Source organism: Trichoderma camerunense (genome assembly GCF_050948025.1).
Source record: "Trichoderma camerunense strain CBS 138272 chromosome Unknown V8C40scaffold_12, whole genome shotgun sequence".
NCBI classification, from domain to species: Eukaryota; Fungi; Ascomycota; class Sordariomycetes; order Hypocreales; family Hypocreaceae; genus Trichoderma; species Trichoderma camerunense.
Window position 1 is genome coordinate 773,960 of NW_028145358.1, and position 26,781 is coordinate 800,740.

General features: G+C 48.4%; 9 protein-coding genes across 9 annotated transcripts; 5 read left to right on the top strand and 4 right to left on the bottom strand.

The window, feature by feature from the left end:
* Nucleotides 1-416: 416 nt before the first annotated feature.
* V8C40DRAFT_45791 (RFX DNA-binding domain-containing protein) lies at nucleotides 417-3,349 on the top strand. Its single transcript, XM_083223002.1, has 4 exons — nucleotides 417-612; nucleotides 696-1,305; nucleotides 1,365-1,661; nucleotides 1,732-3,349. Exons 1-4 carry the CDS (start codon nucleotides 603-605, stop codon nucleotides 3,221-3,223), a joined length of 2,409 nt encoding a protein of 802 aa, XP_083071680.1. The 5' UTR covers nucleotides 417-602; the 3' UTR covers nucleotides 3,224-3,349.
* A 992-nt stretch (nucleotides 3,350-4,341) lies between these two features.
* V8C40DRAFT_249375 (aspartate kinase) lies at nucleotides 4,342-6,924 on the top strand. Its single transcript, XM_083216738.1, has 5 exons — nucleotides 4,342-4,801; nucleotides 4,911-4,930; nucleotides 5,004-5,084; nucleotides 5,154-6,400; nucleotides 6,463-6,924. Exons 1-5 carry the CDS (start codon nucleotides 4,712-4,714, stop codon nucleotides 6,558-6,560), a joined length of 1,536 nt encoding a protein of 511 aa, XP_083071681.1. The 5' UTR covers nucleotides 4,342-4,711; the 3' UTR covers nucleotides 6,561-6,924.
* A 209-nt stretch (nucleotides 6,925-7,133) lies between these two features.
* V8C40DRAFT_249378 (exocyst complex component Sec10-like protein) lies at nucleotides 7,134-10,421 on the top strand. The gene is made up of 2 exons (XM_083216739.1): nucleotides 7,134-7,426; nucleotides 7,514-10,421. The coding sequence occupies exons 1-2, from the start codon at nucleotides 7,330-7,332 to the stop codon at nucleotides 10,162-10,164; spliced, it is 2,748 nt and encodes a 915-aa protein (XP_083071682.1). The 5' UTR covers nucleotides 7,134-7,329; the 3' UTR covers nucleotides 10,165-10,421.
* V8C40DRAFT_249379 (kinase-like domain-containing protein) lies at nucleotides 10,376-12,038 on the bottom strand. The gene has a single exon (XM_083216740.1). The coding sequence runs from the start codon at nucleotides 11,881-11,883 to the stop codon at nucleotides 10,618-10,620; it is 1,266 nt and encodes a 421-aa protein (XP_083071683.1). The 5' UTR covers nucleotides 11,884-12,038; the 3' UTR covers nucleotides 10,376-10,617.
* Nucleotides 12,039-12,387: 349 nt separating this feature from the next.
* Nucleotides 12,388-13,847, bottom strand: V8C40DRAFT_267426 (uncharacterized protein; the record flags this gene model as incomplete). Its single annotated transcript, XM_083219852.1, has 3 exons — nucleotides 12,388-12,454; nucleotides 12,505-13,529; nucleotides 13,584-13,847. The coding sequence occupies 3 exons, from the start codon at nucleotides 13,845-13,847 to the stop codon at nucleotides 12,388-12,390; spliced, it is 1,356 nt and encodes a 451-aa protein (XP_083071684.1).
* Nucleotides 13,848-15,513: 1,666 nt separating this feature from the next.
* Nucleotides 15,514-17,369, top strand: V8C40DRAFT_45846 (Zn(II)2Cys6 transcription factor). The gene is made up of 3 exons (XM_083223003.1): nucleotides 15,514-15,829; nucleotides 15,902-16,422; nucleotides 16,471-17,369. The coding sequence occupies exons 1-3, from the start codon at nucleotides 15,766-15,768 to the stop codon at nucleotides 17,344-17,346; spliced, it is 1,461 nt and encodes a 486-aa protein (XP_083071685.1). The 5' UTR covers nucleotides 15,514-15,765; the 3' UTR covers nucleotides 17,347-17,369.
* Nucleotides 17,370-17,392: 23 nt separating this feature from the next.
* On the bottom strand, nucleotides 17,393-18,725 carry V8C40DRAFT_267428 (uncharacterized protein; the record flags this gene model as incomplete). Its single annotated transcript, XM_083219853.1, has 4 exons — nucleotides 17,393-17,930; nucleotides 17,981-18,187; nucleotides 18,243-18,445; nucleotides 18,501-18,725. 4 exons carry the CDS (start codon nucleotides 18,723-18,725, stop codon nucleotides 17,393-17,395), a joined length of 1,173 nt encoding a protein of 390 aa, XP_083071686.1.
* Nucleotides 18,726-22,056: 3,331 nt separating this feature from the next.
* On the top strand, nucleotides 22,057-23,916 carry V8C40DRAFT_280458 (major facilitator superfamily domain-containing protein; the record flags this gene model as incomplete). The annotated part of the gene is made up of 6 exons (XM_083221400.1): nucleotides 22,057-22,437; nucleotides 22,497-22,604; nucleotides 22,662-22,677; nucleotides 22,738-22,792; nucleotides 22,926-23,279; nucleotides 23,337-23,916. The coding sequence occupies 6 exons, from the start codon at nucleotides 22,057-22,059 to the stop codon at nucleotides 23,914-23,916; spliced, it is 1,494 nt and encodes a 497-aa protein (XP_083071687.1).
* Nucleotides 23,917-24,207: 291 nt separating this feature from the next.
* V8C40DRAFT_249389 (glycerate dehydrogenase) lies at nucleotides 24,208-25,904 on the bottom strand. The gene is made up of 3 exons (XM_083216741.1): nucleotides 25,764-25,904; nucleotides 25,607-25,706; nucleotides 24,208-25,558 (listed from the first exon to the last, which is right to left on the bottom strand). The coding sequence occupies exon 3, from the start codon at nucleotides 25,407-25,409 to the stop codon at nucleotides 24,285-24,287; it is 1,125 nt and encodes a 374-aa protein (XP_083071688.1). The 5' UTR covers nucleotides 25,410-25,558; nucleotides 25,607-25,706; nucleotides 25,764-25,904; the 3' UTR covers nucleotides 24,208-24,284.
* Nucleotides 25,905-26,781: the final 877 nt, after the last annotated feature.

Here is a 26,781-nt window from a genome sequence, read left to right on the forward strand (position 1 = left end):
TAAAGTAAATTCAAGCAGACAAGATAAGAAAGAGAACAATAACAATACTGCATCCCTGAATTCGTGCATATTATTCAGAAAAGCCACCATGAATTATAAGGTATGACATGACAGCCTCTTTTGTTATTGCCCCGCTCCTCACAATTCGGCCACAGCTGGAATTCCACCTAATTAGTGCGCAAGCCTGCTTACCTAATGTCGCAAAGTTTGTTATTCTGCCTTTTGTTTAGTTTTGCCTAGTTTGGCTTCTTGCCCAGTTGGGGTCCTGCGTCTGCCCGTCTGCTTTTCTCCTCTCGTTGGCCTCGCAACAGAAATTCAAATCACAACAACAGCTGCAGCCAAAAGTCGACTCGGCACAAACCACCAGGCGCGCGCATCGACAGAATCGCCCGTGCAGCTCCTGTGCAAAGTCGCTTGCATCAGCTCCTTCTTCGCTTCCATCTTGGGATTTTTTTGACCCTTGCTCGCGTCTGGTCGCGGCGAGATCCGGGTCGCCAAACCTGCTCGTGTCTACGGTCCACAGCCAATGTTTGTTGTCTAGTTAGCAGCCATTTCGACGACAAACTTCAGCCCTTGAAACTCAACCACGCCAGACTCTCACCATGGAACAGGGTATACTTTTCCCAGCCTGTGCAATTGCTTTTCCTTTTAAATCCTTTCACGGCGCTGCCAGCTAACTCTTCGTTCCCCTGCAGACAATTCAGGGACACGCGCAGCGGCCAAGGCCAGGAAGCGGCCTCTCTCCCGCGCTTCCACGACGTCGATTCACAGCGCCGCTACCCAGTCCAATCTAGATCAAACCGCCTTCGCCGAGGCCTCATCTCTCTATACCGGTCAATGGATCCCTAGCGAGCACCACGGTCACTCGAAAGACTTGGGCGCCGCACCGCAAATGTCCCCTGAAGACATGATCCTGCAGGCGGCGACCCACATGCAATCCTCGAACCACGACTTCTCCATGGACGGATCCATGGGACCTGCTATGGCCCATCACATGCAATATCAACAACATCACACAATGACGAGGCATCCGCTACCTGCCGAGCAGTACGGCGCCAATGCGAGCTTCACCGAGGGTGACAGTCAGATGCTGGATCGCGAAGAGAACGAGGACGCTGACTCCATGACGGGGGCTGCCGGTGCCATCAAGACAGCCACGAGGTCTAGTGCCAACAACGAGCTGGAAATGCGGCATCTCTACAGCGCGAACCGACATCGCAGTCTCCAGGATGTGGCACGTGAACTGCATGGAAACGAGCGAGGGCCCAACTCAGAGCGCACCCGCCAGGTTTTTGCCATGTTGTGGTATGCGCCATGTGCTCTATGTGTTTAATGTTGCTTGTTCTGACATTGTGTGCTTGCAGGATCAATTCAGTCTGTTCCAAAGGAAAGGGCTCCGTTCCTCGCGGCCGAGTGTATGCCAACTATGCCTCACGATGCGCTACCGAAAGAATTACAGTTTTGAACCCAGCCAGCTTCGGAAAGTTGGTCAGGGTTCTCTTCCCCGGCCTCAAGACACGCCGTCTTGGAGTTCGAGGAGAATCAAAATACCACTACGTTAACTTCGCCCTCGCTGAGGATCAGCCAGAAGCGAAGGAGCCGCAGCCGCAGCCGCCGAGGGCACTCCCAGAGGCAGCAGCAGCTCTTTCTCAGAGCCTTAGGTGAGTCAAAGGACGAAACTACGTCGCGAATTAGGAAATAAAACAAGACTTGTTACTGACCCAGCTCCAGCGTCCCAACACAGCCTGGTAACAACACCAATGTTCGCCGGGATGTACTGCCCTCGCCTCAAACAGCCACACAAACTCAAATCAACCCCCTACCGACCAAGTCATCAAACAGATCCCACAGCCTCTATAACCACCCCGACCTCAGCAACATTGATAACGTGAACTCTACATCCAACAAGACGGAGCTGCAGCTGGCGTTTCCACCCCCTGATGAGAGCGCGTTCGAACAGTCCGAACCAATTGCCCTGCCTCCAATTGAATCCTATCTTCCTCATGGAACTGACCCCGATGCAGCCAAATCGCTGTCTGCTCTGTACCGATCACACTGCACATCCTTGGTAGAGTGCATTCGGTACTGCCGTGAAAAGACATTCTTCCACCTATACACGTCTTTCCAGGGCACACTGACCATGCCAGTCCAGAAGTTGTTTGGACACCCCGCCCTTGCCCCGTGGATTGAAGGATGCGACATTGCTCTATATCAACGAATGATGCGCATTGTCTCTGGCTTGACTCTTCAAGTCGTTCCCAAGCCAGTTCTCGACACCCTCCGCAACATTTCCGAGAGATTAGTGCCCCATATTCGAGACTCGTTCCAAGGCCAGCCACAGCACGTTATTACGGCCAAGGAATCGCCGGCTGCCATTTTTGCAGGCCTATTGGATCGAGCCCTGCGTGTGAACCTGACGGCACATGCTGCAGCCAACATGCTTTCAAACCCGGCCAATCGCGATCAGATGTATGTTGACTGGATCACCATGATTCGCGCTCGCAAGATTGCCGAGTGCGTTCCAACCCGCGGCATGGACGACGTCGTCACCTTGCTTGTGACTGAAATTAGAGATTTGCTAGATCCGGCAAATGTTCCTTGGGAGGTTGAATGTCTAACAATTTATGGGGACGTGGTTACACGCAGTGGTCGCCAAGCGGAGGCCGATGCTGGCGTTGACACATCAGGCCAGAACGTCTTGGATAGATGGGTCAACTTCTTGCAAAGCCTGCCAGCAAAGTTCCCTTACGCATCACATGCAGATATTGTGTGGTGTGTTGAAAGAGTTGGAACCGCCGTCATGAGAGATCTCACATTAGCCCAAGGTAAGAGCTTTGGCTCCTGGTGGGTGACCAAGACGTGGGTGGATGAAATGACGTGCTTTCTGGCCGAGCAAGGCGGGTTCATGAAGGAAAGTGCCAAAGCACCCATACCGGCAGCGGAGCCTCAGTCTCAGGTCTCCAGCAAGCCCACGAGCAGACAGGTTTCTCGATACAGCAGTGGCAGCGACGATGTGAGCGTAGCCCATGTATCACACACGCAGCCAGGCCGAGCGCCGTTTCCACCACCAAACAATACCAACTCGGCCCCGATGATTACCGATTCCCATGATGATAGTGGCATAGGAATTCGGACCCCCGAGGAAGATTTTCCCATGGACAAGTTCACTTTCGCAGGAGCAGAAGGCCAGGGGCTGGAGCTGACAGCGGGTGCAAGCTTATAGTAACCCCTTTCTCACCTCCACGAAAGCACATGAACTGCCTTACAGAAAAAGAAAGAAGAAGTTTCAAAAATACTGGAAGGATGGAATGAAGAGGGATGAGAGAATTAATTACGCAGCGGATTGCTTTTGGTCTGGAACAAGATCAGCTCGACCGAAGCTCGCTGCGATAGGAGACGGATTAATCACTGTGATGATCGGACGAAATGGACGACGACACGACATCTGGACTGTAATAAAAGGCTTCCGCACGGATGGTTCCGACCGGGGGATTGGTGTTTTTTTCTGTTTCTTGCTATATATTTCAAAGGCCTTGCGGTGGCCATCTTGTTTCCCGCTGGTTGTATTCTTTTTTTATCATTGGAGGGGAGGACCATGGCAAGGGGCGTGTTGGAATAGACGGGGTGTTGGCAATTACTGGATAGGGTGTACGATGTATTCAGCACCTGTTTCTCCGGATACGGTGTGAACGGGTTCTCTGCTGCAGTTGTGTTTTTTTTTCTTCTTTTTATTTGATATCATGATAGCTGAGCAGAGTACTAGGTATGTCATGCATGTTGTGGCTCACCACGTTGCGCCACAAGTAAGGAAATAGGACACATTCAAAAGGATGAGTAGTGCGTCTCACGAAAGCCAATCGTGAATTAATAATTGCAGTTGGAGAAGTAGTCAGAGTGAAAGAAAGAAAGGAGAATAATATCTTTGTAACTACTGGCTGCAATAGGACAACAACTGCCACCATTGCCCTCTTCTGTACGTAAGCCGCCACAGCCAAAGTAAGACGGATGCAGTCAACGGCAGTGGTTTGATTCGTGCCCAGGGGTCTGTCTTATCTGAGACTCACCATCAAGACTCACCGTCTGCATACAGCAATACAATGATGAGATAGACATCAAATCAGGACCCAATTGATAAATGTGACGACTAATAGTATAACCGCTTTGCCGTCCCTTGTTCGCACTTTGGTTTAGCTATTGAAAATTCCCTCGAACCAGACCTTGATTTTCCCTGTTCGGAGCGGACGAAAAAAAAACTGGAGACTCAACTCGCCGTTCTTCGGCCCACGCCACAATACAAAACCGGCTCCATCACTCAGATTTTGGACCATTCGGTGTCCGAAACGCCCCTCCACTAAATCTGTGACTCTTTCGATTCATTGGAGATTCGGACTTGAGCTGAGGCAACCTTTTTTTTCTCCCCTTACTCTTTTCTGCCATTGGAGGCTTTTTCGATCTGTGGCTTTCTCTTTTTTTCTATTCTATTAAAAAGCTAACTACAGTACATACTTCAACCGCCACTATCTTTTTTGACTTCGTGTCTTGAACATTTTACTCACTCAATTTTACTCTTTATTCTTTTTTCCTTCATTTGTCTTCAAGGGGTAATTGGGACCCAGGACAAGGCCACCTCATCTAGTGGAGCGCAGAGTGGCCATTTAGCGGATTCAGTTTCGATTCCGAAGTCGCTAGCAGCACAGGAAGCATCGTCACCATGGGCAGCGCGACATGTGATAATTCGTCCGACCTGGGCTGGGTGGTTCAGAAGTTTGGCGGGACGAGTGTCGGAAAATTCCCAGACAAGGTGAGTGAGAGTTCAGGTTATTTATGATTTCATTCTGTTCTTTTTTCTTGTTTTTTAAGGTTTGCGGGGTGTCAATGAGTCAATGCTGATGCGCGCTCTCTCATGATAGATTGCTCGTGATATTGTCAAGTAAGTTTGTCCAAACGTGACCGTGGTGAGTCACGCATTGTATGGCCTCCAGCTTATGATGATGTTGCTACAGGGCCAATCTTTCACGGCACCGAGTCGTCGTTGTATGCTCTGCTCGAAGCACGGGCAAGAAGGCCGAGGGCACTACCAGTCGGTAAGAAACCCCCATCCATGTTGGACCTGTTGCATCATGAAGCGGATTTCTCATTATTTCGTTGTCTAGGCTACTTTCTGTCTACACAAAACTCAGAAACATTGCTACGCCCATCAGCTCTGAGGAGAAGCAACAGGAATTGATTGAGCAGGCCGCGGGGCTCATCCAGGATGTTTGCAATGATCACGTCTCCGCCGCCGAGACGTTTGTCCAGGATCCAGAGTTGAGAGATGGCTTGGTAGCCAAGCTCAAGGCAGAATGCCAGGAGTTGATTGAGTACATCATGGCCACCAAGCGATTCAACCTTGAAATCAACTCAAGATCAAAAGACCGCGTCATCAGCTTCGGCGAGAAGCTCAGCTGCTTGTTTATGACTACACTGTTAAAAGATTCAGGAGTCGACGCTGAATATGTGGACCTGTCAGATGTCTTGCATAATGACACCCCTTCTCCATCCCTGGATGCCGGCTTTTACAAGCTGGCGGTAAGCAGATTTCTCAAAAAGCTCACCGCGTGCGAGCACCGGGTCCCGGTTGTCACGGGCTTCTTTGGAAACGTCCCTGGAAGCTTGATTGATGGAGATATTGGTCGCGGCTATACAGATCTCTGTGCAGCCCTCTGCGCCGTGGGACTGAAGGCGGATGAGCTGCAGATCTGGAAAGAAGTCGACGGCATCTTCACGGCAGACCCTTCAAAGGTCCCCACGGCTCGATTGCTACCATCCATCACGCCGTCAGAGGCCGCTGAATTGACGTTTTACGGCTCCGAGGTCATCCACCACCTTACCATGGACCAGGTCATCCGAGCTCATCCGCCCATCCCTATCCGCATCAAGAATGTTAAGAATCCGCGCGGAAACGGCACGGTGGTGATTCCAGACCCGATTCTGTCGGCGGCACAGCAGCTGCATCGATCAAGACCTTCGCAACGGGCCCTGTTCAAGAATCCCAGGCGCCCAACTGCCGTCACGATCAAGGATCAGATCAGCGTCATCAACGTCCACTCAAACAAGAGGTCCATTTCACATGGCTTCTTCGCCCGCGTGTTTTCCATCCTCGACAAGCAGTCCATCTCCGTGGATCTCATCTCTACGTCTGAGGTGCACGTCTCCATGGCCATCCACGCTGACGGAATTCGATCGGAGGCGTTTGAGACTGCGAAGCGGGACTTGGCGGATTGTGGAGATGTCAGCATTCTAACAGACATGGCTATTTTGAGTCTAGTTGGGGCAGACATGAAGAACATGGTTGGCGTTGCTGGGCGCATGTTTTCGACACTCGGAGAGCACAATGTCAATCTCGAGATGATTTCTCAAGGTAAGCAAAACCACCCAGACTATGCATGTTTTTTCACCAGACTAACGCATTGGATTTTACAGGGGCGAGTGAGATCAACATCTCTTGTGTGATTGACGCTCGCGATGCCACGAGAGCAATGAATGTTTTGCATACTCATTTGTTCACATTCCTGGATTAGGGGGGCGGTTTTGGCCATGATACCTAGCATTGCGGCGCCGATTTATTTTTTACAGCATATATACGTGCACAGGATTTAGGTTGAGGTGATACAGAAGGAGCTGCAAAGGCCAATCGCATTGCGAGGCCTTTCTTTATTATTTCCTTTATTCCCAAAGCTTTTGGATGCATTTTGTCTTTTTTATTCCTTTGTTTTTTTGGGGTGAGGAAACAATCTAGGTTGACCAGTTTGGTGCATTACACCATCATCAGTTCTTTTGCTTCAAACGCTACCATGCGCTACATCATTGAGGAGTTTTTAAAAAATCGATAGATGATAGATAATAAATTGCATATATCAACTAAAGATATACGAGAGAGACGCTAATAGGCTCTTGATTCTCATTCGATTACATTGTACGGAGCATCATGAGATAAATTGCAGGGTATCTCCAGCGTTGCTATTATTAGCAAACAATGTCAGCCCAGGTACTACCGCTAGTAATTCTTGGTGCTGAGGTACTTGCAAATTAGAACCGTTTTTAGAAGAGCTCGGTGAAACTCACGCCGCCAAAATCCCCCACCTGCGATACTTGTTTACCGAATACGCACTTACACCTCCGTCTCAGCGTTTCAGCACCGCCAAAACAGCACCACTCTCTCGCCACCAGCATCACGACGATGCGCCTCGCCTCGCCTGAAGCTACATAGCAGATGCTGATGGTGCTGTGCGTACCACAAACTGTACGAATAGCGCAGGCCTCATCGCCTGTGCACCAACTATCGCCACCATGTATCGGTCTGGAGGCTCTGGGCCTCGCAACCGGGGCAGCATCTTGGGCGTTCTCAAGGCCACCGAGCTCGATGCACGATCCAAGCTCCCAGCAGGTAACGTCTCGCTTCCTGGTTGATTTGCTTGACCCTATGCGGCCTTATGGGGAGCTCAATGGCAGCTAACTGTGTTGCTGTGAACAGAAATTATGGTGACGATCCTCAACTACCTGCCCGTGGCCGACCAGTTGCGCTGTGCCCGCGTTTCCCACCGTTTGCGAGAGATGGTATACGATGACACTCGCTGGGTATCACGACTGAAGAGCATGGGATGCTGGGACGAACGAGAGGCCAGACAGAGGTTTGAAGAGTCGGTCAGGCGCAGGCGAGAAGCTGCTGCTGCTGCGGCGGCCGCAAACCAGGCCAAAGATGGCAAGACAAACGCAGTCGCATCGTCCACCATATTCGATGCCACGGTCGAACAACAGCGTCGACAGCGACCTGCTTCAGAACTGAGAGACGGATTCGAGACCATGACAATTGGGACAAGCGATCCTGCTGAGGACCCCGCGGCGTACCTCGACGTATTCAAGCGCGTCAAGAGCATCAGAGGCGGGGCAAGGCAGGAGTATGGCAAAATCTACAAAGCTCTTGCGCCCTTCTACTTTGATCTGGCCCAGGCAAAGTCGCACACGGACCCGATCGTGTTCAAAGCCTTTACAGATCCCGAGCAGCAGGCGCAGATGCTGGCCAACCTGCACAAATTCGCGGGGAGCGATTGGTCTGAGGGATGGGGCGTTAGAGATGCGAAGCTGACGGCAATGATGAACATCTTCGAGGCCGCTGTTTTGCGAGAGTTTGAGCAGGGCTACGAATTCTGGGACGTTGATGGGCGCATGCACCGATATGCTCATGTTTTGCACACGCTCAATGGCGCCAAGACCGGAATCGAGCTCTTTATACAGAAGCACCCGCTCTTTAATGACCGTGACATGGTGCACAATCCAATGGACTGCTTGAATCAGGCGTTTACAGACGATGTGACGCTGGAGCCATCACGCCGCTTCTTTGAGCAAGTGCTCCTCAAGGTCAACGAGCAAGCGAGCATTCTGGAACGAATATTTCCCGATCCCGCCGTTGTGTTCTGGGGGCTCACTGAAAAGGTTGCGGAGGATATCATTGCCGAATACACAACTCCCATGTTTGATGAGGCGCACGAGCGCAGCATTCTTTCCTACCTCAAGGCCATTTCCGGCATATTCGAGCAGACGATGAGATTCTTCCAATCACTTACACCTCCCAAGGGGCCTGGGGAAGAAGGAGACATAGAGAAACGTGCTAAACAGCTGACATTGAAGGTGTTTGAACCTCACCTCGATTTATACCTGCAGGAGGAGCTGGATTTCTTCACTAAACAGGCGGAAATAGAGGTCTCCCAATGGGAGAAGAAGCTCTCCGAACAAGACTCGTCTTTGGAGTCGTTTTATATGTCCAACATTAATCGTTCTGCGGAGAAGAACGATTTCTTGAGCTCTTTCAAGAAGGTTATCATGATGCCCGTCACAGTTCTGCCCAATTTTCCCATCGGCTCTCCGTTTGCGACTACGAAACCGGCAGCCTCGCCCGCAGTTACTGCAAATGGGTCTACGGTCTTGACCCCTCAGTCTTCCCGGCCACAGACTCCAGGCTTGGGCAATGAAATCCAAGGACGGGGTAGCAGTCCCATGCCTGGGGCGAAAGCTCCGACTGATGAGCTTGCAGCCAAAGCAGCCATAATGGCCTCCAAGTTGGAAGGCATAAAATCCTTGTTCAGCATCGAAGTAGCTCTAGATTTGGTGCACAAGGCCAAGAGTAGCCTTGGGCGAGCCGCAGTGCTTATTCCCTTAGGCGGACAGGTTGGAGGAGAGGCCAAGGAGCAATGCGCCAACATATTCATTGCGCTCGTACGTATCCTCGGACAGCGGCACGTCAAATTAGGCTTTGACATGGCTGTAGACCACTTGTCTCAGTACAACCCGAGAGATGTTAGTGATCATGACCAAAAAGGTGTGGCGCCGTTGGTGATGTTTATTGAGCTGGTCAATGTGGGCGACCTCATATCCCAGATGATTGAAGTCTTTTACGAGCAGCAACTGGCAGCGCCCAAGATTGCCGACAAGAACGACTTTTTAGATCCTTCCGGCCTAGCCAAGAAGAAGTTTGAGCAGATGCTTGATGAAAGCGTGGCCGCCGGCTTGAACAAGGGCATCGACGTTCTCATGGATGAGGTCGAATACCTCCAGGGAACTCTGCAGCAGCCCACAGATTACAACCCTACCCCCCGCATACCAGTGGACGATGGGAACCATCGGATGTCCCATCGAGCGACGCTTGGATCCATGGCAGAGCTGGATATCGGGCCGACGCCTACTGCTCGTCGCATTGTCGACCTCGTCAGATCACACACCAACATGCTCATTGGCACAACGGAGAAGTCGATGCTCGACGTCTTCAACGGCGAAGTTGGCCAGCGGCTCTTTACGGCGATATGCAAACACCTCAAGAGACAGCGTGTCAGTACCGACGGCGCTGTCAAGCTCATTGCCGACATGAATCTGTATTCCGACTATGTGAGGTCGCTCCGGAACCAGGATGTGCTGCCGTACTTTGCCGCGCTGCGCGAGCTTAGCCAGATCTACCTCATTGATCCGGGCCATGCCAAAGAAATGGCCACGGTGATTGCGGATGGAGATCGATTTGGCGGCGTGTTTCGTGCGGAGGAGGTGTACGAGTATGCGCAGCGTAGGGCGGATTGGTATCAGGTCAGGAGGAGCGTCGAGAGGGCAATGTACGGAATGGACTGCTTGGTCATGTAAAGGGGGGAGCGGGATATTATTGCTGGGACTCGTTTTGGGTTGTTGGATAGACTTGGGAATGATGAGATGATGAATTATGTGAGCCATGAAAGTTATTAAAAAGTTTCTGGGTTGAGCGAAAGGGGGGAAGGTGGGTGACCAAAAGGATATTTGGATAATGAGCGTGCCTAGATTGGCGCAATGCATAGATAGAAATCTTTATATATATATACTCCTTGTACAGCGTGATGAATAAAGAGAATAAGAATGCAACAAAATACGAATTGAATTCCCCATTATATAGCTTATTTGGCCTTGATCCATTGGGCCCCTATTCTCAGTTTAGAGCCAACTCCTTGGTAGATGTGGTATATACATGTATATGTTATCCGGATGAAAACGCCTTTTCTTGGTGAAGTGCAGAGAGACCTCGAGAAAAACAAACAAAACAAAAGAAGCTCGAAACCAAGCATTCTACCTCTGTCCAAAGTCCAGCTTGCGGGCCACCTTGGCACCCCTATCATCGTCAGCCACCATTCCAGGACGCCGTTTCAGGTCCATGCCCATCTTATCCTCTCCAGCGCCGCTGTCTTTCCGGGGCAGGTCGTCCTTGCGCGTGGGCTTGGGCTCGGAATGCCACCAGCGGTGCTTGAGCATCTCTCGCGCGGTGATGCGTTTCTGCGGGTTCAGGGCAAGTGTCTTGATGAGCAGATCGACGCCGTCGGTGCCTACGATGCCGAACCGCATCTCGTACCAGTCCCTCCCGCGCGTGGGGTGCTGGCCGGGCACGGTGTACTCTGGCAGCCGGGTGACGCCGGGCCAGTTGTCTTCTGTGGGAGTGCCGATGGACTCGCAGATCATCTTGATCTGGTCAAGCTCGTTGTTGCCGGGCATGTAGGGCGCGCGAAGGATGAGCTCTGCGAAGACGGTGCCGACGGACCAAACGTCGACCGCACCGCTGTAGTATCGGGCGCCGAAGAGCAGCTCAGGCGGGCGGTACCAGCGGGTGATGACGTTGGAAGTCATGTGGCGATGGGGGTCGGCGAAGCTCCGCGCGAGACCGAAATCGGCAAGCTTGACCTCGCCGTCGGCGGCGATGAGCAAGTTGTTGGGCTTGATATCGCGGTGCAGGACGAAGTTCTCGTGGCAGAACCACACTGCGCGAGTGAGCATGCCCATCCAGGCCTTGATGTCTGCGGCGCCGTAGCGGACGTTGTCGGTGTCGCGGATGAGCATTTCGAGGTCGCCGAGCGGGAGGTACTCGAGCACCAGGTTGAGATTCTGGTCCTTGGAGGAGAAGACGGAGAGGAGCGAGATGATGTTTGGATGCTGCAGCTCCTGCAGGTGCTTGAGTTCGCGCACCGCGTCGGGGGCCATGCCCTCGGTGTATTCCTTTTGCACCTTGATCTTCTTGATGGCGACGCGCGTCGCCGGGTTGGAGCGGAGGTGGCCGAGGAAGACGACGGCGTAGGTACCTTCACCGAGCTTCTTGCCCTTGACGTATTTGCGCTTCTCCTCCTCATTCATCTGCTCAGCGAGGTCGAGCGTCGGAGGCAACGTTTGGCCTGTTGAGGCGGGCGCGGGCGCGAGGGCGGGCTTGGGGGTTCCATTGGATGAGGTTTGGCCGGAGCCAGATGCGAGGTTCTTGAGAGGCGAGGAGACGGGCCGTAGCGTCTGGATATTCTCGAGCTGTGTGTTTGAAGCGGACGAGGTGGTGGTGACAACTGGAGAGAGCGCCATGATGGCGGTCTGGCGGAGAAGAACTCAAATCGCGGGTTGTGTGATGAGTCTCGTAATGCGTGGTAACAGATGGGACGATATGGAGGCAAATTGAGAGTGTGCAAAGCCAGATATATAGAGGAATTAGCTTGTGGTAAGGATGGAGAGGAAGCGATGATGAAGCTGTATTGGCATCAGTCGTGAATGGCAAGCTTATCGCTATCAGATGGCGCTTTATCTTATCGGTGACCCAGCTGGCCGCAGTACCTGAGCTTATAGTGAAAATGGGTGCTGTCTCAGGTACTGTGAGCTCTGGGCTTCACTTACCAAGGGCATCGGGTACCAGACGCTATACAAGCAACATTGATCCTGTTCTTTAAGCAACTTTGTGATTTCATTTAGAATGCGTTTCCTGGTTTCAATTTCACTTTTTACAGTCACTTCCTCTTTTGCACCGCAAGTCAAGTCAGGCCAAGTCGGTTTCGTCTTATCCGCCATCTCAGGGCTCTTTCTTTTCGTCTTCTTTCAATTCTCTTCGACTTCGATCACATGTTTATATGCCATATCCATCCAAAACAAAGACTCCTTCGGACTGTAAAATATGTCAGTCTGTTACAATTAACTCATAGATTTCTTACTCACCGCTCTATCGGGCGAACAACATCCTCGCTAAAATCGGTTGTTATTTCGACGAGCACATGGTCGAAAAAGAAATAAAACTCAATAAAGCCTTCTAGTGGATATCGCGCCCACCCTTTATCAAGCTCATCATCCAAGGTGTTATGGGTGAACTTGACACACGATTTTTCTTGTATGAGTCCATGTGAATCTCGATAAACTTCTTTTCGAACGCAAATCAAGCTTGGTTCAGCAATTGTTTCGGAGGGATCCACGTTTATGCGGCATTGCCCAACGGCTCTGCATCCACCATTCTTATATCGCAGGAGAATGCCTCGACAACCACCAGTATCTGGTACGTAATACACCGTGGCCTCTGCAATCTGACCCAACGGCGATCGAGAATAGTAACCGAAGCGATCAAACCGCTCAGGGATGGGCTTCTCAAGCATAAATGGCTCCGGAAGAGTCCAGCTGCCCGATTCGCAATATGCGCCAAACAATGGGATCTCAAGATACCCTTGCTCCCGCTCGCCATAAACCAAAGTTACCGGGCCATCTCCACTGAGGCATTGGTCCGCGCGAGAACTTGGCCAGTCCTCAGGCAATAGACCGTGGTGGTGGTAGTCATCTTCGCTGAAGAAGCAGTTCCTCCCAATGACAACATCTCCGGCCTTCTCCATGCGAACAAGAACATTGTACTCGCTGCGAGAAATAAAACGAGTTCCAAGGGCAAGTATCCTGTCTGTAGTTCCGATCGGCAAGTATATCCAGAAAGCGCCTCTCTGCACGTCTGGCGAGAGTTGCTCATACAGCGCATTTGCACTTGATTCATCCGAGTCGTGAATGTAAAGATCATACAACTTATCATCGAGAAAGAAGAAGGTGATGCCTACGATGTTCTGAGTATTCACGACCTGGAGTCTCCATGTTTCAAATACATCGGGTATTTGGGCATTGCATAATGAGAAGCGAGGTGGAGCTGGAGTATTCCATATATAAGGGTGCTTGGGCTGGATTTGCGTAGTTTGTAGACGTAGTCGTCCATCCTGCCGAATAGATTAGTGAAAGTGGACATATCGAATGTCATTCACACAAAATACCTGGAGCTGTGCTTCGATACCGTGCAACGACGCCCCCTCTTCGACGATAAAAGTCAAATCGTTATGGACCTCTCCTGCATACTGGGGCCTGCAACTGAGGCGTTCCACCTCCTTGATGCCTTCTTGGTCAATCGTAACTTTGGTAACCGGGTACATGGCAGATACTGGAGCACACTCCAGTTTTCCGTTGCGTCGCCAGGAAACTACTTGATCTAATGGCTCGATTTGCAGCTCTGGCGTGTCCGTCTCAAACTCGGTTACCATACGGATGATCGACATGCACCTCCAGAACAAGGAATCTTTAGATTCTCTCCAAATGGCGAGTATCAACTCTAGAGGAAGTCTATGTAAGAAGGTTACTCCAAAGAGTTGACCCGATAGCTCAAGGCTTCTCGGACTGGTTGGTATATATGCGTTGGACGCGGGCATGAAGAATGCATTTTTCCATGGGAGTCTCCACGTAGTAGAGAGCCATAGCTTTTGCAGCGCGTACTCTTGTTGTATTTTCCTAAAGTCACAGACTCTGAGGAATATCTGATAGCACTCAAAGTGTACTGTAGTATATTCTATTGACGAATCGCAAGAGCAACGCTTCATACGACAAAACAAGTATTCGTTGGAAGGACGGTAGGCAGAGCCTAAAGGAGGAAAGGGAAAGGGCTGTGTCTGTCCCTTGTATACATTGTTTTCCCCGAAGACTGTATGAAGCGTCAACGATACATGTACGTTGGAAAGAGTTCAAGGCTTTGTTGTAGACGCAGCTCAGTTAACTTACGCGCCATTGCTATTTCTTTGTCAAGTATCCTCCTTACAAAGATGCTGCATTGTGGAGATGCTTTAACATGGTATTTAACAGGACCCTTCGACCACAACGTTGACCTTGCCGTTATGAATTCGACAAGGCCGCTTTTCGATGGGAATGGCCTGCCTCTTGGCCCAGTACGTGAGCGTCTTTTAATTCGAAACCTCTCGTCCATGGCGTCGAGACTATCAGTGAGTAAATCTCAATAGGCGGTACGGCTTGTAAGCTGGGAATATCCAACTACTAGCCTAATAATGCCTTATGTGATATATAGAAGAGAAGAGGAGGTAGGGACTTCAGCTGAGGGCGGGGAAGTTTGTACTGTTTACATCATGCGCATCAATATATGCACCTTTATGCCCTGAACCCTGCGAGGCTAGCCGAATCCTTTGTTTCAGAGGCGTTGTATGGAAGATATCATTGGCATTCTCTGGGAAAGGATAATAAAAAGGAAATTCCTCCATTCTCTGTTCAAGATAACAGCTTTCGTACCTAGCTTGGACAAGACAATCGAAAGTCGGGCGTCGTTGGAGAAACCAAGTAATTAATGACATCGAAGCGATCATTTGACATGTATTTAGTAAAAGATCTTGAGTTGACAAAAGCAAGGCTCTGGAAAACGATGGCCAGCATCTTACGATGATTGCATGTACATAATCAAGCTAATACTAATAATCTCTGTTCCATTGCGTTATATTAGCCGAGAGGCGCCTCTCATAGTGTTTCATGTGTATTAGTTTTAATGTATGTACCTGGTCGTATTGGGGTATTTTTCTTTCTTTCTTTTTTTCGTGTACTTGACTGCAGCTACTATTCGCTGTCCATGTGCTTTGCGCCGGGATCTCACAAGGCTCTGCTTACAAGTCCATGCTGCCTGTTGTTTACGCATAAACACATGTTTTGCCTCTACGGTCGCATAATGGTGCAAATTCGAATACTTGCAATAAAGCCGCCTCCATGCGAGTATTAACATCATAGTCTTGGTATCAAGACGGACCTATTATGCTGCTACTACTGGGCTGACGTATGAAGCTGAGTTGAATCGTGGTCCGCTTTAATCGGGGGCTAAATCCCGTGCCGGAATATAAAGCGGCAGTGATTCCTTTAGCGCGAACTTCAGTCTATCATCTTATCTCGGATGCCGAAAGAGGATGAGATGATGCATTCATGATTGACAAACAGCATCGGCTAGACGATGGTTCATCTCGTTACGCGTATTATGAATGCGATTGTCGAAATCCATCATCTGCGTTTGTGTATCATCTCGGCGTTCCCCTCAGGTTAATGTTGGGACAAACAGCCGTCGACTGGTGGTTCTCATCTTGACAGATCCTCCTGCACTGTGTATCGCCAACATCCTTTATCAGAGGAAGAACAAAAATGGTAGGAGTCGGGGGGAGATCCAAAGCTTGCGATGAGTGCCGACGTCGACGAATAAAATGCGGTGAGCGCCCTGTCTTTTCTCAGTGCTTCTATTGAACTATCCGTCGAGCCAGCTCCTGACTCTAGACACCAGATCTTACAACTCCACACTGTAAGCGATGCCTCAAAGCAGGGTTGCAATGTGGCGGTTCCCGGGGCCTCAGTATTCTTCAATATGATGGACGGAGCGGCCGTGCTGTTTCATCCAACACGTCTTCCATTGCACAGGCAATAAGCAACATAGCTATGGGACAAGACGTTAATTCATCTGGAGCTAGCCACTTGGATAACATGAATCCAACAGCGCCTTGGAGTATATACAGACCTCAGATGCCCCACGAGGACATTTTCATTACCTACACGGTGTCTCAGCTTTTAGAAGATGGCGCTGATGTTTCGTCAATGCCCGGAAGCAGCGGAGGGTTAGCTAAGCAGTGTTTGGTTGCTCTATCAACAACGTATTTTGGCATTGCACATATGGAAAAGGAGATTTTGAGGCGTGGCATGTCCAAGTATGGAAAGTCATTGCGGACCCTTAATCAGAGGCTAGGTGATCAGAGTGCTAGTCGTACGTTGGACGTGCTACAGTCCATCATGATCATGGCGCTGTTCGAGGTAAAGCTTCCCCCACGTGAGGAAATTGCTATGCTGACAACGGAGCAGTATCTCATTAGTGATCTCGAGGCTGGATGGTTACAGCATTCACGAGGGCTTGAACGACTGCTGGAAATTAGAGGACCTGAATCCATGGCATCGCTTCCTTGTTTGACCATATTAGAGAGCGTCCGCCCTTCCATCATCTTTTCGGCACTCTTGGGGCGCCAAAACACAATTCTTGCGTCTCCAGACTGGAAAACTCTCCCATGGGTGAACCATGCGGAACGAAAAGACGCCATGCAGCTTTTGATCGATATTCTTGCCGACTGTCCGGAGCTTTTTGTGTTGCGAGAGTCTCTCCCTGCTAAATCTGCTCAACTTGAGAGGCGTTCAGCTCTGCATCAACTCGAGGAGAAAGCTTACGCAACTTTGGACAGTCTTTACAATTGGAAACATGGCACGGGTATACGCCCGTGGACTGAAGTACCCTCACCTTCATCAACGCCAGAGATTATAGACCCGGAAGGATTGTCAGCGCCCATCTGGCAAACGGTCTATCATTTTGAGTCCCTCTACCAGGCCAATATCATGAGTCTATACCATGGCGCGATTATCCTTGTATCAAGGCTTTGTCTTGGCATTCAACTAGAGTTGGACGAGGATAAGTGTGAAGAGATACGAGCTTCGATAAACATGGCGGGAATGGCGATATGCCGCAGCATGGATTACCATATGGAGCGAAGAGGAGATGACATTAGCAGTCTCTTTATACTCTTCCCACTGAGAATGGCTTTTGATGCAGTGGGCGTTGACAACGTGGAGATTGGATCATGGCTCAAGGCAATATTGCATCAAATCTATTCCGGTTCGGCGGGCAGATGGGCAACCGCACGATATTTGCTCGATATCCAACCTTTGTCAAACAACCCAACTCCAGCCTAGATGCTCTTGGTTATATCATCAAACTATCGACATAAAGAAACACTTGTTAGATATTCTCAACGACAACAAACTCCATTCTTCCGGCCTTCTGACCGTCCTTGGATAGCTTCTTGTCCTCTTTCCTTGAAGCTTTGGACATCTTCTTCTCAACCTCTTTATCCAGCTTCTTCTGCTCTCGCTCAATTTTTCGAATCTCTTTTGCTCGCCTCTCCTCTATCCTTGAAGCCTGTCTAGGACTTGCATCTGCCAATTTTTCGTCAGCCTTGCGCTGAATTTTCTGCATCTTTTCGTTCAACTCGCGCTGCTCATCCTCCCAACTTGAATCGGAACTGTCGCCGCCGGAGTGTCCCTGTGACCTTCTGGCCATTTTTGAATCCTTTTCTCGAAGCTTTAGTAGCTCTTTGCGATTACTTTTCTCGGACCTTTTAATTTGAGACTCGACTTGCTTGGCGCTCATTCTGTCGATGATGTTGCGCTGCTCGGAAGGCGGAGGGACATCTAAAGACAATGGTGCTATGTTCGCAGCGATGGATTGCATTTGTCGGTCTCTGATGCTGATGCACTGTGATCTGAGATCCATTGGCCTGTAAATGTTAGTATGATCAGCCGGTTGCAGGTTGGAGAAACTACTAACGGTATTTCTGGTAAAAGTTGTCCGAGTCCAATTCTCGGAGCCAAATCATGGCCTTTGCAGATGGATACTTTCAGTCCTCGAGGCCCAAAATAATCGCGATTAACGGCTTCCAAGAATCGCTGCGTCCGGATTCGGGTGACCGCAGCTGTACCTACACCTGCGGCCATGCCTATACCGAAACTAGCAGCTTGCGCCCAGTGATGCGGACTGCAAACCAAATTATCAGCCGGGATGAGATGACTTCAGTGAATTATCTACTTACACGAATCCTATTGCTTGGCCTGCGACGTTCAAGGCTTGCAATGGAGCCGGCGGAGCTTCTGCCACGGCAAGGTTGTCGATGAAGGCAACGAAGGTCTCGACGTCTATATCATGGCGATATAGATCGGGGCTGTATGCTCTCATGAAAGGAAACGGCGTTTGGAAAGGCCTAGCAATATCTACTCTTGGAATCACGACTGGTCTCTTCGCGGCGTCAGCAGTTTAAATAGCATGGTATAAAGGATAGGGTATAACTTACACTGAGGCGGAACATGCGCGCCTCTGTCGCGGGTGGTTGTCTTGGGATCCAACCGGTAACTTGCTCTAAGAAGAGCGCTTCCTCTTGGTCTGTTGGAGGCAAAGTTTGATTGACGGCCTGACCACCATATTGAGCACCAACTTGACCACCATATTGACTACCATATTGATGATATACAGCGTCTTGATAGCGAGGCGGGTCCATTTGACTCTGTTTTTGATCCATGGCAAGGAAATAAATTGATTAATGATGTCTATATACCGTACTCGTGTGGCGCAATTTGTGTCAGTTGAGAAGAGCAAGAGAAGGTGTCGTGTTTAAATAACTGTTGGTGTTATGGCAACATTTGCTGTATAGCCTCCTGCAACTCAAAAGAGTTCATTTCTCGACCCAATTACAGTCTATTTCGTATAATTGAGATGATGAAATTTAGTTTTTCTCTTCACAGTTTCTCCCTTTTCCCACCATTTGGCCGGATTTCCATTACCCGATTTGGCGCATTTCTCGAAGCTAAGGTGGCGCAGACATGAAGCGCCAGCCGGAGGATTGGAGACGCTGACTGACTATTCCCAGAAAGGATCATTTCTCGAAGTCTTAGCTTCTCTTCGAGTTCCCACTTATTACTTCGTTAGGCTCAGTGTTCGAGGGATAGACTTGGTGTCTATGGAGATGAAATCCTCCAGGTCATATTCAAAAGTCAAGCGACGACGACAACTGTGGCTTGGATTTATCTCTTGAATGAGGTGCTGAAACTCCCCCTGTCAGCCTAACCCCCTGGCTATATGACGAGAAATTGCCTTATAATGAGGCCTCCAGCATAGCCAATACTTGCAATACTAAAGATGGAGGGGCAAACTACATATGTATCGTATAAGCAAATAACACATAGTGTATCTCATATATCACAAAACGCGAGCAGTTAGCCTTATTACAATATTGATGCCTGGATCACTTGATGACTTAGGTCCAATTATATCCCAGCATTCATCTTCAACATAAACGCCATGTTGATCATCCTTCATGGCTCAATAGCTATTAGCGAATCCATGTTAATTTACATTTGTTGCTTGTCGGATATTTATCTTTCTATCCGGTTTAGATATCAGTTCGTATGTCTAGTATTGTTGCAATAGTGATCTTAAAACCGCCTGTCGCGACAGCAACTAACGTGATTATCCGCATAAATGAGATCTGCATCGGAGTGAAAGCCCACACAGACCTGGGACTTGCATCGTATGCATATTTAAAATAACCGCCCTATTCAATTACATTAATTGCTCTAAAAACGGAGAGTATATCTCTAACCGAAGTCTGTAGCAGGTACCAATATCCCGGACCTTGGTTATATTCGACTACTAGGCTCCAAGGCCTACATATTTATTCTTAACGGACGACGGATCGCTAGCGAGAAGATGGCCGTTCATTCGGACGTCGAAATACTCGTTGGATTCGAGAAAACGTGTATGTAGGCCTTGGAGCCTAGTAGTCGAATATGACCAAGATCCGGATATATAATACATGTACCTATCAACCATGCCTGTTAGAGATATACTCTCCGTTTCTGAAATAACTAATACATCTTAATAAGAAGAATATTTTAAATATCCGCATAATGTAAAAGAATACCAGAAGCTGAGGAATCGCTGAGTGATTTAGTCATATAAATTCAACGTCTAGAATCGAGCTTTATCTCCATAAAATCAGGGCAACATTGACTGCTTAAATCTTAGTAGAAGCCTAGACCATATCACTGGCAACAGCGCATTGAAGCAAGACCGCGAATGAAGGTTCAATACCAAACTCAAACTGCCCGAGTGAGAAAAATGCGCAAAAAGGCCCGGGCAACAAAGTTCAAACACAGTGCAACAAACTTCAAGCCTGTGAATTATAGTTCAATAGCTCTTTCTGTTCGGGAAAGATTTTCCACTGAGCTATAAAAGGCCGTGGCAATGCTCAAAATAGGCCGCAGATGTACTTGAGCATGTATGCTGTAAAACAATGATGCTGTTATACATGAAAGAAATATGCTGATGCATCTTAGAGACGGAGCAGCAGGTAAATTTCTATGTGAAGACACAGGGTAGATACAGGTATAGTTCCTATGACGAGATTTCCTCTCCATCCTTGGAAGTATTACTATTAGTCTCATGTACATGTACATGTGTTTTATGATCACAGAATGGATAGGATCGTGCTACATCAGTGGTGAATGATTTCATTGACATTCTTGTGGCTATTGTTTTCTGCATTCAACAAAAAAATCATATAACGAATAGAACACTTCAAAGTACATACTGATCCAACATCATCTCATTGAACGCCAAGGCATGACAATTTTCAATCGAAATCTTTCAGCGTGTGACCGTCTTGCTTCTGCTAATTTCTCAGATAAAAATCATCTTATGCTACAGTATGGCATGTAGAACGGAGTACCCACAGGCCCGAAGCTTGCTGAATAACATCAAACGTTACTTGTTGTTGTATGCCTTGGCTTCAGTGTATATAGGGAGTAGATTGTTCATCAATAAATCTGCTCATTACGAAGTTAACTGGAATGTGATCTACAGCAGTGACGCATGAGAGCGATGGCATAATACTTGTGAAAGACATGGCCATTTCCTACGGAGGCCGGCTCATCATGTACCTACGTAGGTAGGGTGACAAGATATATGTTACAATTCTAGAGAAATAAGTTTGAGCAGCGTCTTGAATACGAGACACGCTAACCCAGATACCTTTTTTATTCATCGGTACTGAATGGAAGATCTACACGGCCCGAATTTGGCCTTATTCCCCCCTGGTGCCTCACTTTATTTCCGCCTACTCAGATATTTGCCCCAGCGAAGAGTTGTTGGCTAATAAGACCCATAGCCACGTAGAGGGTATACTTTCTACATTCTGAACACTATTTGATGAAAAGTATACAGATCCAGCAGATCATATATGGTGGAGCGCCGGTGATCGACAAACGGTCGCATATCTTCTCCGTAACTGTCTGACTTTGAAACGGCCAACACAAACTCTTCTTGCTTGTATCGGAAGATTACCTGCACTCAAAGGCCCGCCACAACTCGATGAATGGAAACTCAGCCCGATGGCCACTGCCACCGCATGATTCACTCGGTTCCACATGATATTTCAAAGGACATCACGATGGAATATTGACGCTATAATTCACGGAAAGAGGATGGGAAATGAGACTCAAAAGACTCAGGAAGATATGTGGGACGTTTCAACATGAAGATGCCAAGACAAGGAGAGTGAAACTCAATCTTTTGATGCTATGCTAGGGTATGGTTTCCCGAAATCACACTTCTCACGGTGAAATTATAAGACAGAGGAAAGTATATTTTATGCTTAAACTTTCCCACATTTTCTTATCTAAGAACTTCTCATATCTAATAGCAACGATTAGTGTTAGCTACCTACCTCCAATCTTTTTCCGTCTCTTCAGATTTCCTGCATCTTCGCCAAAATGTCATCCAAGGCCTCAAGCGTTACTGAGCGGGTATCCTCTGAGGAGAGCTCGCTCGATATCAAGTCTCTGGATGATGATATGAAGACTCCAATCTCTAGAGAGCAACCTCATGAGGTAGAAGCACAGCCTGTTTATTCCATTTACACCAAGCGACAAAAATTCTTCATTGTTTTCATGTCTGGCCTAGGAGGATTCTTCTCGCCTTTATCAGCAAATACGTATTTACCCAGCATCCCCAGTTTATCAGAATATCTTGGAGTGTCTCCATCTTTGATGAATCTTACGGTCACTGCGTTTCTTATTTTCCAAGGACTGGCCCCATCATTCTACGGCGACCTTGCCGACATTGCTGGTAGACGGCCCGCATATTTGATATCATTCGTCATCTATATAGCTGCAAACATTGGATTGGCCAGTCAATCCTCTTATCCATGGTTATTTGTTCTTAGATGTCTCCAGGTAAGAGAACAATGATGCTATTGGCCGGACCATATCATATATATCTAACATTTCAATAGAGCTCAGGATCAGGGGGCACATATGCGTTGAACAGTGGAGTTATTGCCGACATCTCAACCACGGCCGAACGCGGTAGATACATGAGTGCAGCACAAAGCGGGATCATGGTAAGAATACACAATGCTCCTTAGACAGCGTCTCAGTCACTAATCGGTGTTTCTTAGCTTGGCCCGGCAATTGGTAAGACTTTCACGATGTATAGCGATAAATTTGGTACTTCGGTTATTAACTGGAAGAAAGGACCTATATTAGGAGGTGTTCTTGCCCAGCATCTTGGCTGGAGGTCTATATTCTGGTACAGTACTTGTCCGATCAGTTATGAGTACTTGTTACAAAGTGGCTAACTTATCTACAGGTTTCTGACCATCGTATGTGTTCATCGGAGTATTATCATCAGTCCCAGGAAGCTAACTATTATAGTGTGGCAGCACATACATCATTGTTTTTGCGATCACGGTCCCGGAAACTGCCAGAAAGGTGGTTGGAAATGGCTCCATTCCCCCGACAGCATGGTGGAATCGTTCCTTGCTGAGCGAAGTTGCTCGTTATAAAGCTGGTGGCAGGCAGGGAGGGGAAGGCATTTCTCCACCGCCGAAGCCTCGCGTGTTGAGATTTCCGAATCCTTTGAAGACATTGTTGATCATCAAAGAGAAAGACTGCGCCATGATGCTGTTCTATAACGCCATCATCTACTCGTCGTGGTATACAGTAACCGCCAATCTGTCAAATCTACTCTCGGAGAATTACCACCTGGACACGCTACACTTGGGATTATGTTACATGTGAGTATATTTATCGAAGTATTGGTCAAGAATTACACACTAATCTCCAAACATTAGACCTTTTGGCATTGGGGCTGCAATGTCCATCGTGGCCAATGGATATATCCAGGACTGGAATTATGCACGTGTCGCACGTCGTTACGGTTTCTCAATCGACAAGAAGCGAGGCGATGATTTGACCCAGTTTCCAATTGAGAAAGCGAGACTTAGCATTGTTTGGCCATTTGTTTACGTGGGTGCTGTGGCCATCATCTGTTTTGGCTGGGCTGCCACGCTGAAGGCGCATCTCGCGGTCCTTTTGGTCCTCACGTTCGCCATGGCACTATTCCTTACCGCTTGCTATAATAGCATGAATCTCTTGTTGGTTGATCTCTATCCAAATTCGCCTTCGACTGCCTCTGCTGCGAATAATTTGACTAGGTGTCTATTGGCGGCGGGGGGATCTGCCGTTATTGACCCTATGATCCGCAAAATGGGCACTGGTTGGGCATATACTCTCGTTGGAATTCTCATTATTGCGCTGAGTCCTTCTCTTCTTGTTGTTACCCGCTATGGTCCAGTCTGGAGAGAGGAACGGAGACTGCGGTTGGAACAAAAGGAAGCGGCACGCAAGCAATCAGCAGAGCAGCAAGTGTGAGAGAGAACAGGAGTATCTCACCAGGAAGGTTGAGGGATGCACATAAAAGCCCATATTTCCTAGAGTAAAAAAAGAATAGTTATAGATAATTAACCTTCATACTGTTGTATTATAGATTGCGGGAGGTATAGCTCAGCAAACGGCATTGTTTGCCTATGTGGATAGCTATTTGCTGTATCGAATCTCGTTATAGATCAAGGGAAGAGCTGCTCAGCACCCCTGCAACGGCGTGAAATTTGAGAATGGAGACCATATGTGGAGGAAAACCGTTTATTAATAACTATTTTTTATCGAGTATTTAGTATTACTTGCGACACGGGATGCTGAATAGCGGCATAGATTAGGGCGCTGAACAAGCACAACCCAAATTAAGCAATACGGTGCAAAACTTCTTTTCCTTCAAGCCAACGATCGATATTCTCAGCTGTTTCGGCGTACCATGCATTCACCAATCTTTCATCCATATATCCCATATGTGGCGTGGTGATCAGACGTGACCGTCCATCTCGACCCCAGTAATTAGTCCTCCTCCAAGGGCTATACATGGGAAGAGGCTCTATCTCAAACACATCCAATGCAGCACCACGTATATTTCCGCGCTCCAGCGAGTCAAGGAGCGCAGCTTGGTCTATCAATGGCCCTCGAGATGTGTTGATTAGCATTGCAGAGCTCTTCATCTGTTGCAGCTCCTTGGCACCAACAATTCCCCGTGAACGATCGCTCAGCACGTAATGCAAGCTCACGACGTCGGAGTTGCAGAAGAGTTGCTCCTTGCTCACTGAGTGGAATGTATCTGGTGGCAAGCCAGCCTCAACGGCCATGCGACTAGCCTTTTCTTGTGTCAAGTTTTCACTCCAGCACAAAACTTTCATGCCCCAGGCAAGATGTCCAATCCGAGCGACGGCAGCTCCTAATCGCCCCAGACCAACAATGCCTATAGTGAGTCCCGTTAAGCCTATCGCCAGCTCAGTTTGCCACCCGGTACCGTTTTTCAGAACGGCGTCATCGGCAGCGATATTGCGAGAGAGCGCCATTATGAGAGCCCAAGCATGCTGCGTGGTTGGATGAACTCCTCCTTTCTTGATATTGGGGCGGGAGCCAATATTATTGGGTTTATCAGTTCGGCCGAGACCTGGGGCAGCAACCACGGTGATTTCCAGCTCTCGGGCAGCAGCAAGATCAAATGTCTCAAACTGGGTTCCAGTGGCTAACAGAAGCTTCAAGTTTGGCAAGCTTCGCAATAGGGAGCCCGAGAATGCAGTCCTTTCGCGCATCGTTGAGATAGCCTCAAAGGGCCTTAATCGCTCCACCAGACGAGCGGTCTCTGCTTCATTGATGGGAGTGATGGTATCATTGAATGTGGTAACTTGGAGGCTTGATGATGGAATATGAGCGAAATGCGATTCGGAGGTGTTGAGATAGTCATCTATGATGGCGAGAGAGGGGCGTCTTGAAAGCCTCGCAATGCTCTGCCTGACAGTAGATGGAAGCATGTTTTTACACCCTCCTGGAGGCTGAGAAACGGGGTAAACAAGAGACGAAGGCTGGAAGAAGATGAAGTAAACTTCAAGCTCTTTGTATGAGGTACCGGTATTTAGGAGCGTAGTAAAAAATGGTATCAAGGCAAGAAAGAGGCAACCTGCTGGGAATAGTTAAGATTAGAAGGGTGGAAACTCAGTGAAAGAAATACTTCTTTTCCTTTATATCAATTGACCCAATAATTGGCTTGTATTTCAAATCAGTCTCGGATACGGCAACACGCCTAACCAGCGAACACACTGATCTTATGACTTTAACTGATTTAGATACTCGTTCAACCGAATTGAAGGGTGATGAATCTCACTTACACGGATCGGCTAGGCCAGGTCTCCTCTAGCCTAGCTTCGTTGGCCTATAGTAAGCTAGATTCGATCCCAAATTGTTACTCTTCGGACCTATTATTTCACCAAACAAAATTGTGACATATGAATACCTGTAAAATGCTACCGTAATAGGTGTGATAGGACACTGAGATCGGCGGTACTCTTCTCGTCCGAAGAACGCATTCAACGGCGGACGCTCGGAAATGGCACAGAGCCTCGGATCCGACCGGAGGTCCGTACGGATATACGATACTCTTCACCAACCACACGCATGAGAAAGCACATAATTTATGGCTTGTAAGTTGGAAGCAGTTGCTATTTAAGCGACAATCTGATCGAATTGAATGATTTTTTGCTTGCTAAACAATACACCATCTAAGGCTCGACGCCTAAGCGAATAAGGACCCTTTCCAACATCACCATACATAAAACGTGTAAATCGCTGATACTGTATTGTATAAACGTGCTGCTTCTCAACTATCTCTACATTTGTTGTTTAGCAGAACGGCTTCAACATATTCACCAAAGGTTGTATCCGAGGACGTGTAAGCTGCTGGCATTTGTGTAAGACAAAGTACAGAATCACTTAGAGTCACAACTTGTCTCGAAAGGTGAGCTGTCGATTATGGATAATATAATGTGAATTAAGCATCAAAGAGCCAATTTCCGAAACCCCGTTATATATAACGTAGTATTCCCAAAAGCTGGAGAAACCTTCCACGCGGTCTTCCATAACTAGCTTTCATCGGTACCCGGCAGAAGCACAGTTAGACGGGTGAACTCAGCTTTCGGAGTTCTTAATTTACATCAGACCACGTGGTACTATATTAAAGCTCTCTGCATCAAAAACCTAAAGGGTAGTATTTCTTGATGAAACGAGAGCAACGGACAAGAAACATTCTCCAGTAGCACTCTGCGTGTGCCCTGCATACAAAACATAAAGACATCATTTGAATGACGTTGTCTATACACCAAATAACTGGGATTTGTTTACTTTGAACAT

Bases quoted from the DNA above. Each gene is read 5' to 3' on its own strand.
- V8C40DRAFT_45791 (XM_083223002.1), top strand. The intron at 1,306-1,364 runs GTATGCGCCATG...GTGTGCTTGCAG, and splicing joins CAGGTTTTTGCCATGTTGTG to GATCAATTCAGTCTGTTCCA. The intron at 1,662-1,731 runs GTGAGTCAAAGG...ACCCAGCTCCAG, and splicing joins GCTCTTTCTCAGAGCCTTAG to CGTCCCAACACAGCCTGGTA.
- V8C40DRAFT_249375 (XM_083216738.1), top strand. From the start codon at position 4,712: ATGGGCAGCGCGACATGTGATAATTCGTCCGACCTGGGCTGGGTGGTT. The intron at 4,931-5,003 runs GTAAGTTTGTCC...ATGTTGCTACAG, and splicing joins ATTGCTCGTGATATTGTCAA to GGCCAATCTTTCACGGCACC. The intron at 5,085-5,153 runs GTAAGAAACCCC...TTCGTTGTCTAG, and splicing joins GCCGAGGGCACTACCAGTCG to GCTACTTTCTGTCTACACAA.
- V8C40DRAFT_249378 (XM_083216739.1), top strand. From the start codon at position 7,330: ATGTATCGGTCTGGAGGCTCTGGGCCTCGCAACCGGGGCAGCATCTTG. The intron at 7,427-7,513 runs GTAACGTCTCGC...TGCTGTGAACAG, and splicing joins ACGATCCAAGCTCCCAGCAG to AAATTATGGTGACGATCCTC.
- V8C40DRAFT_249379 (XM_083216740.1), bottom strand. From the start codon at position 11,883: ATGGCGCTCTCTCCAGTTGTCACCACCACCTCGTCCGCTTCAAACACA.
- V8C40DRAFT_45846 (XM_083223003.1), top strand. From the start codon at position 15,766: ATGGTAGGAGTCGGGGGGAGATCCAAAGCTTGCGATGAGTGCCGACGT. The intron at 15,830-15,901 runs GTGAGCGCCCTG...TCTAGACACCAG, and splicing joins ACGTCGACGAATAAAATGCG to ATCTTACAACTCCACACTGT. The intron at 16,423-16,470 runs GTAAAGCTTCCC...ACAACGGAGCAG, and splicing joins TGATCATGGCGCTGTTCGAG to TATCTCATTAGTGATCTCGA.
- V8C40DRAFT_249389 (XM_083216741.1), bottom strand. From the start codon at position 25,409: ATGCTTCCATCTACTGTCAGGCAGAGCATTGCGAGGCTTTCAAGACGC.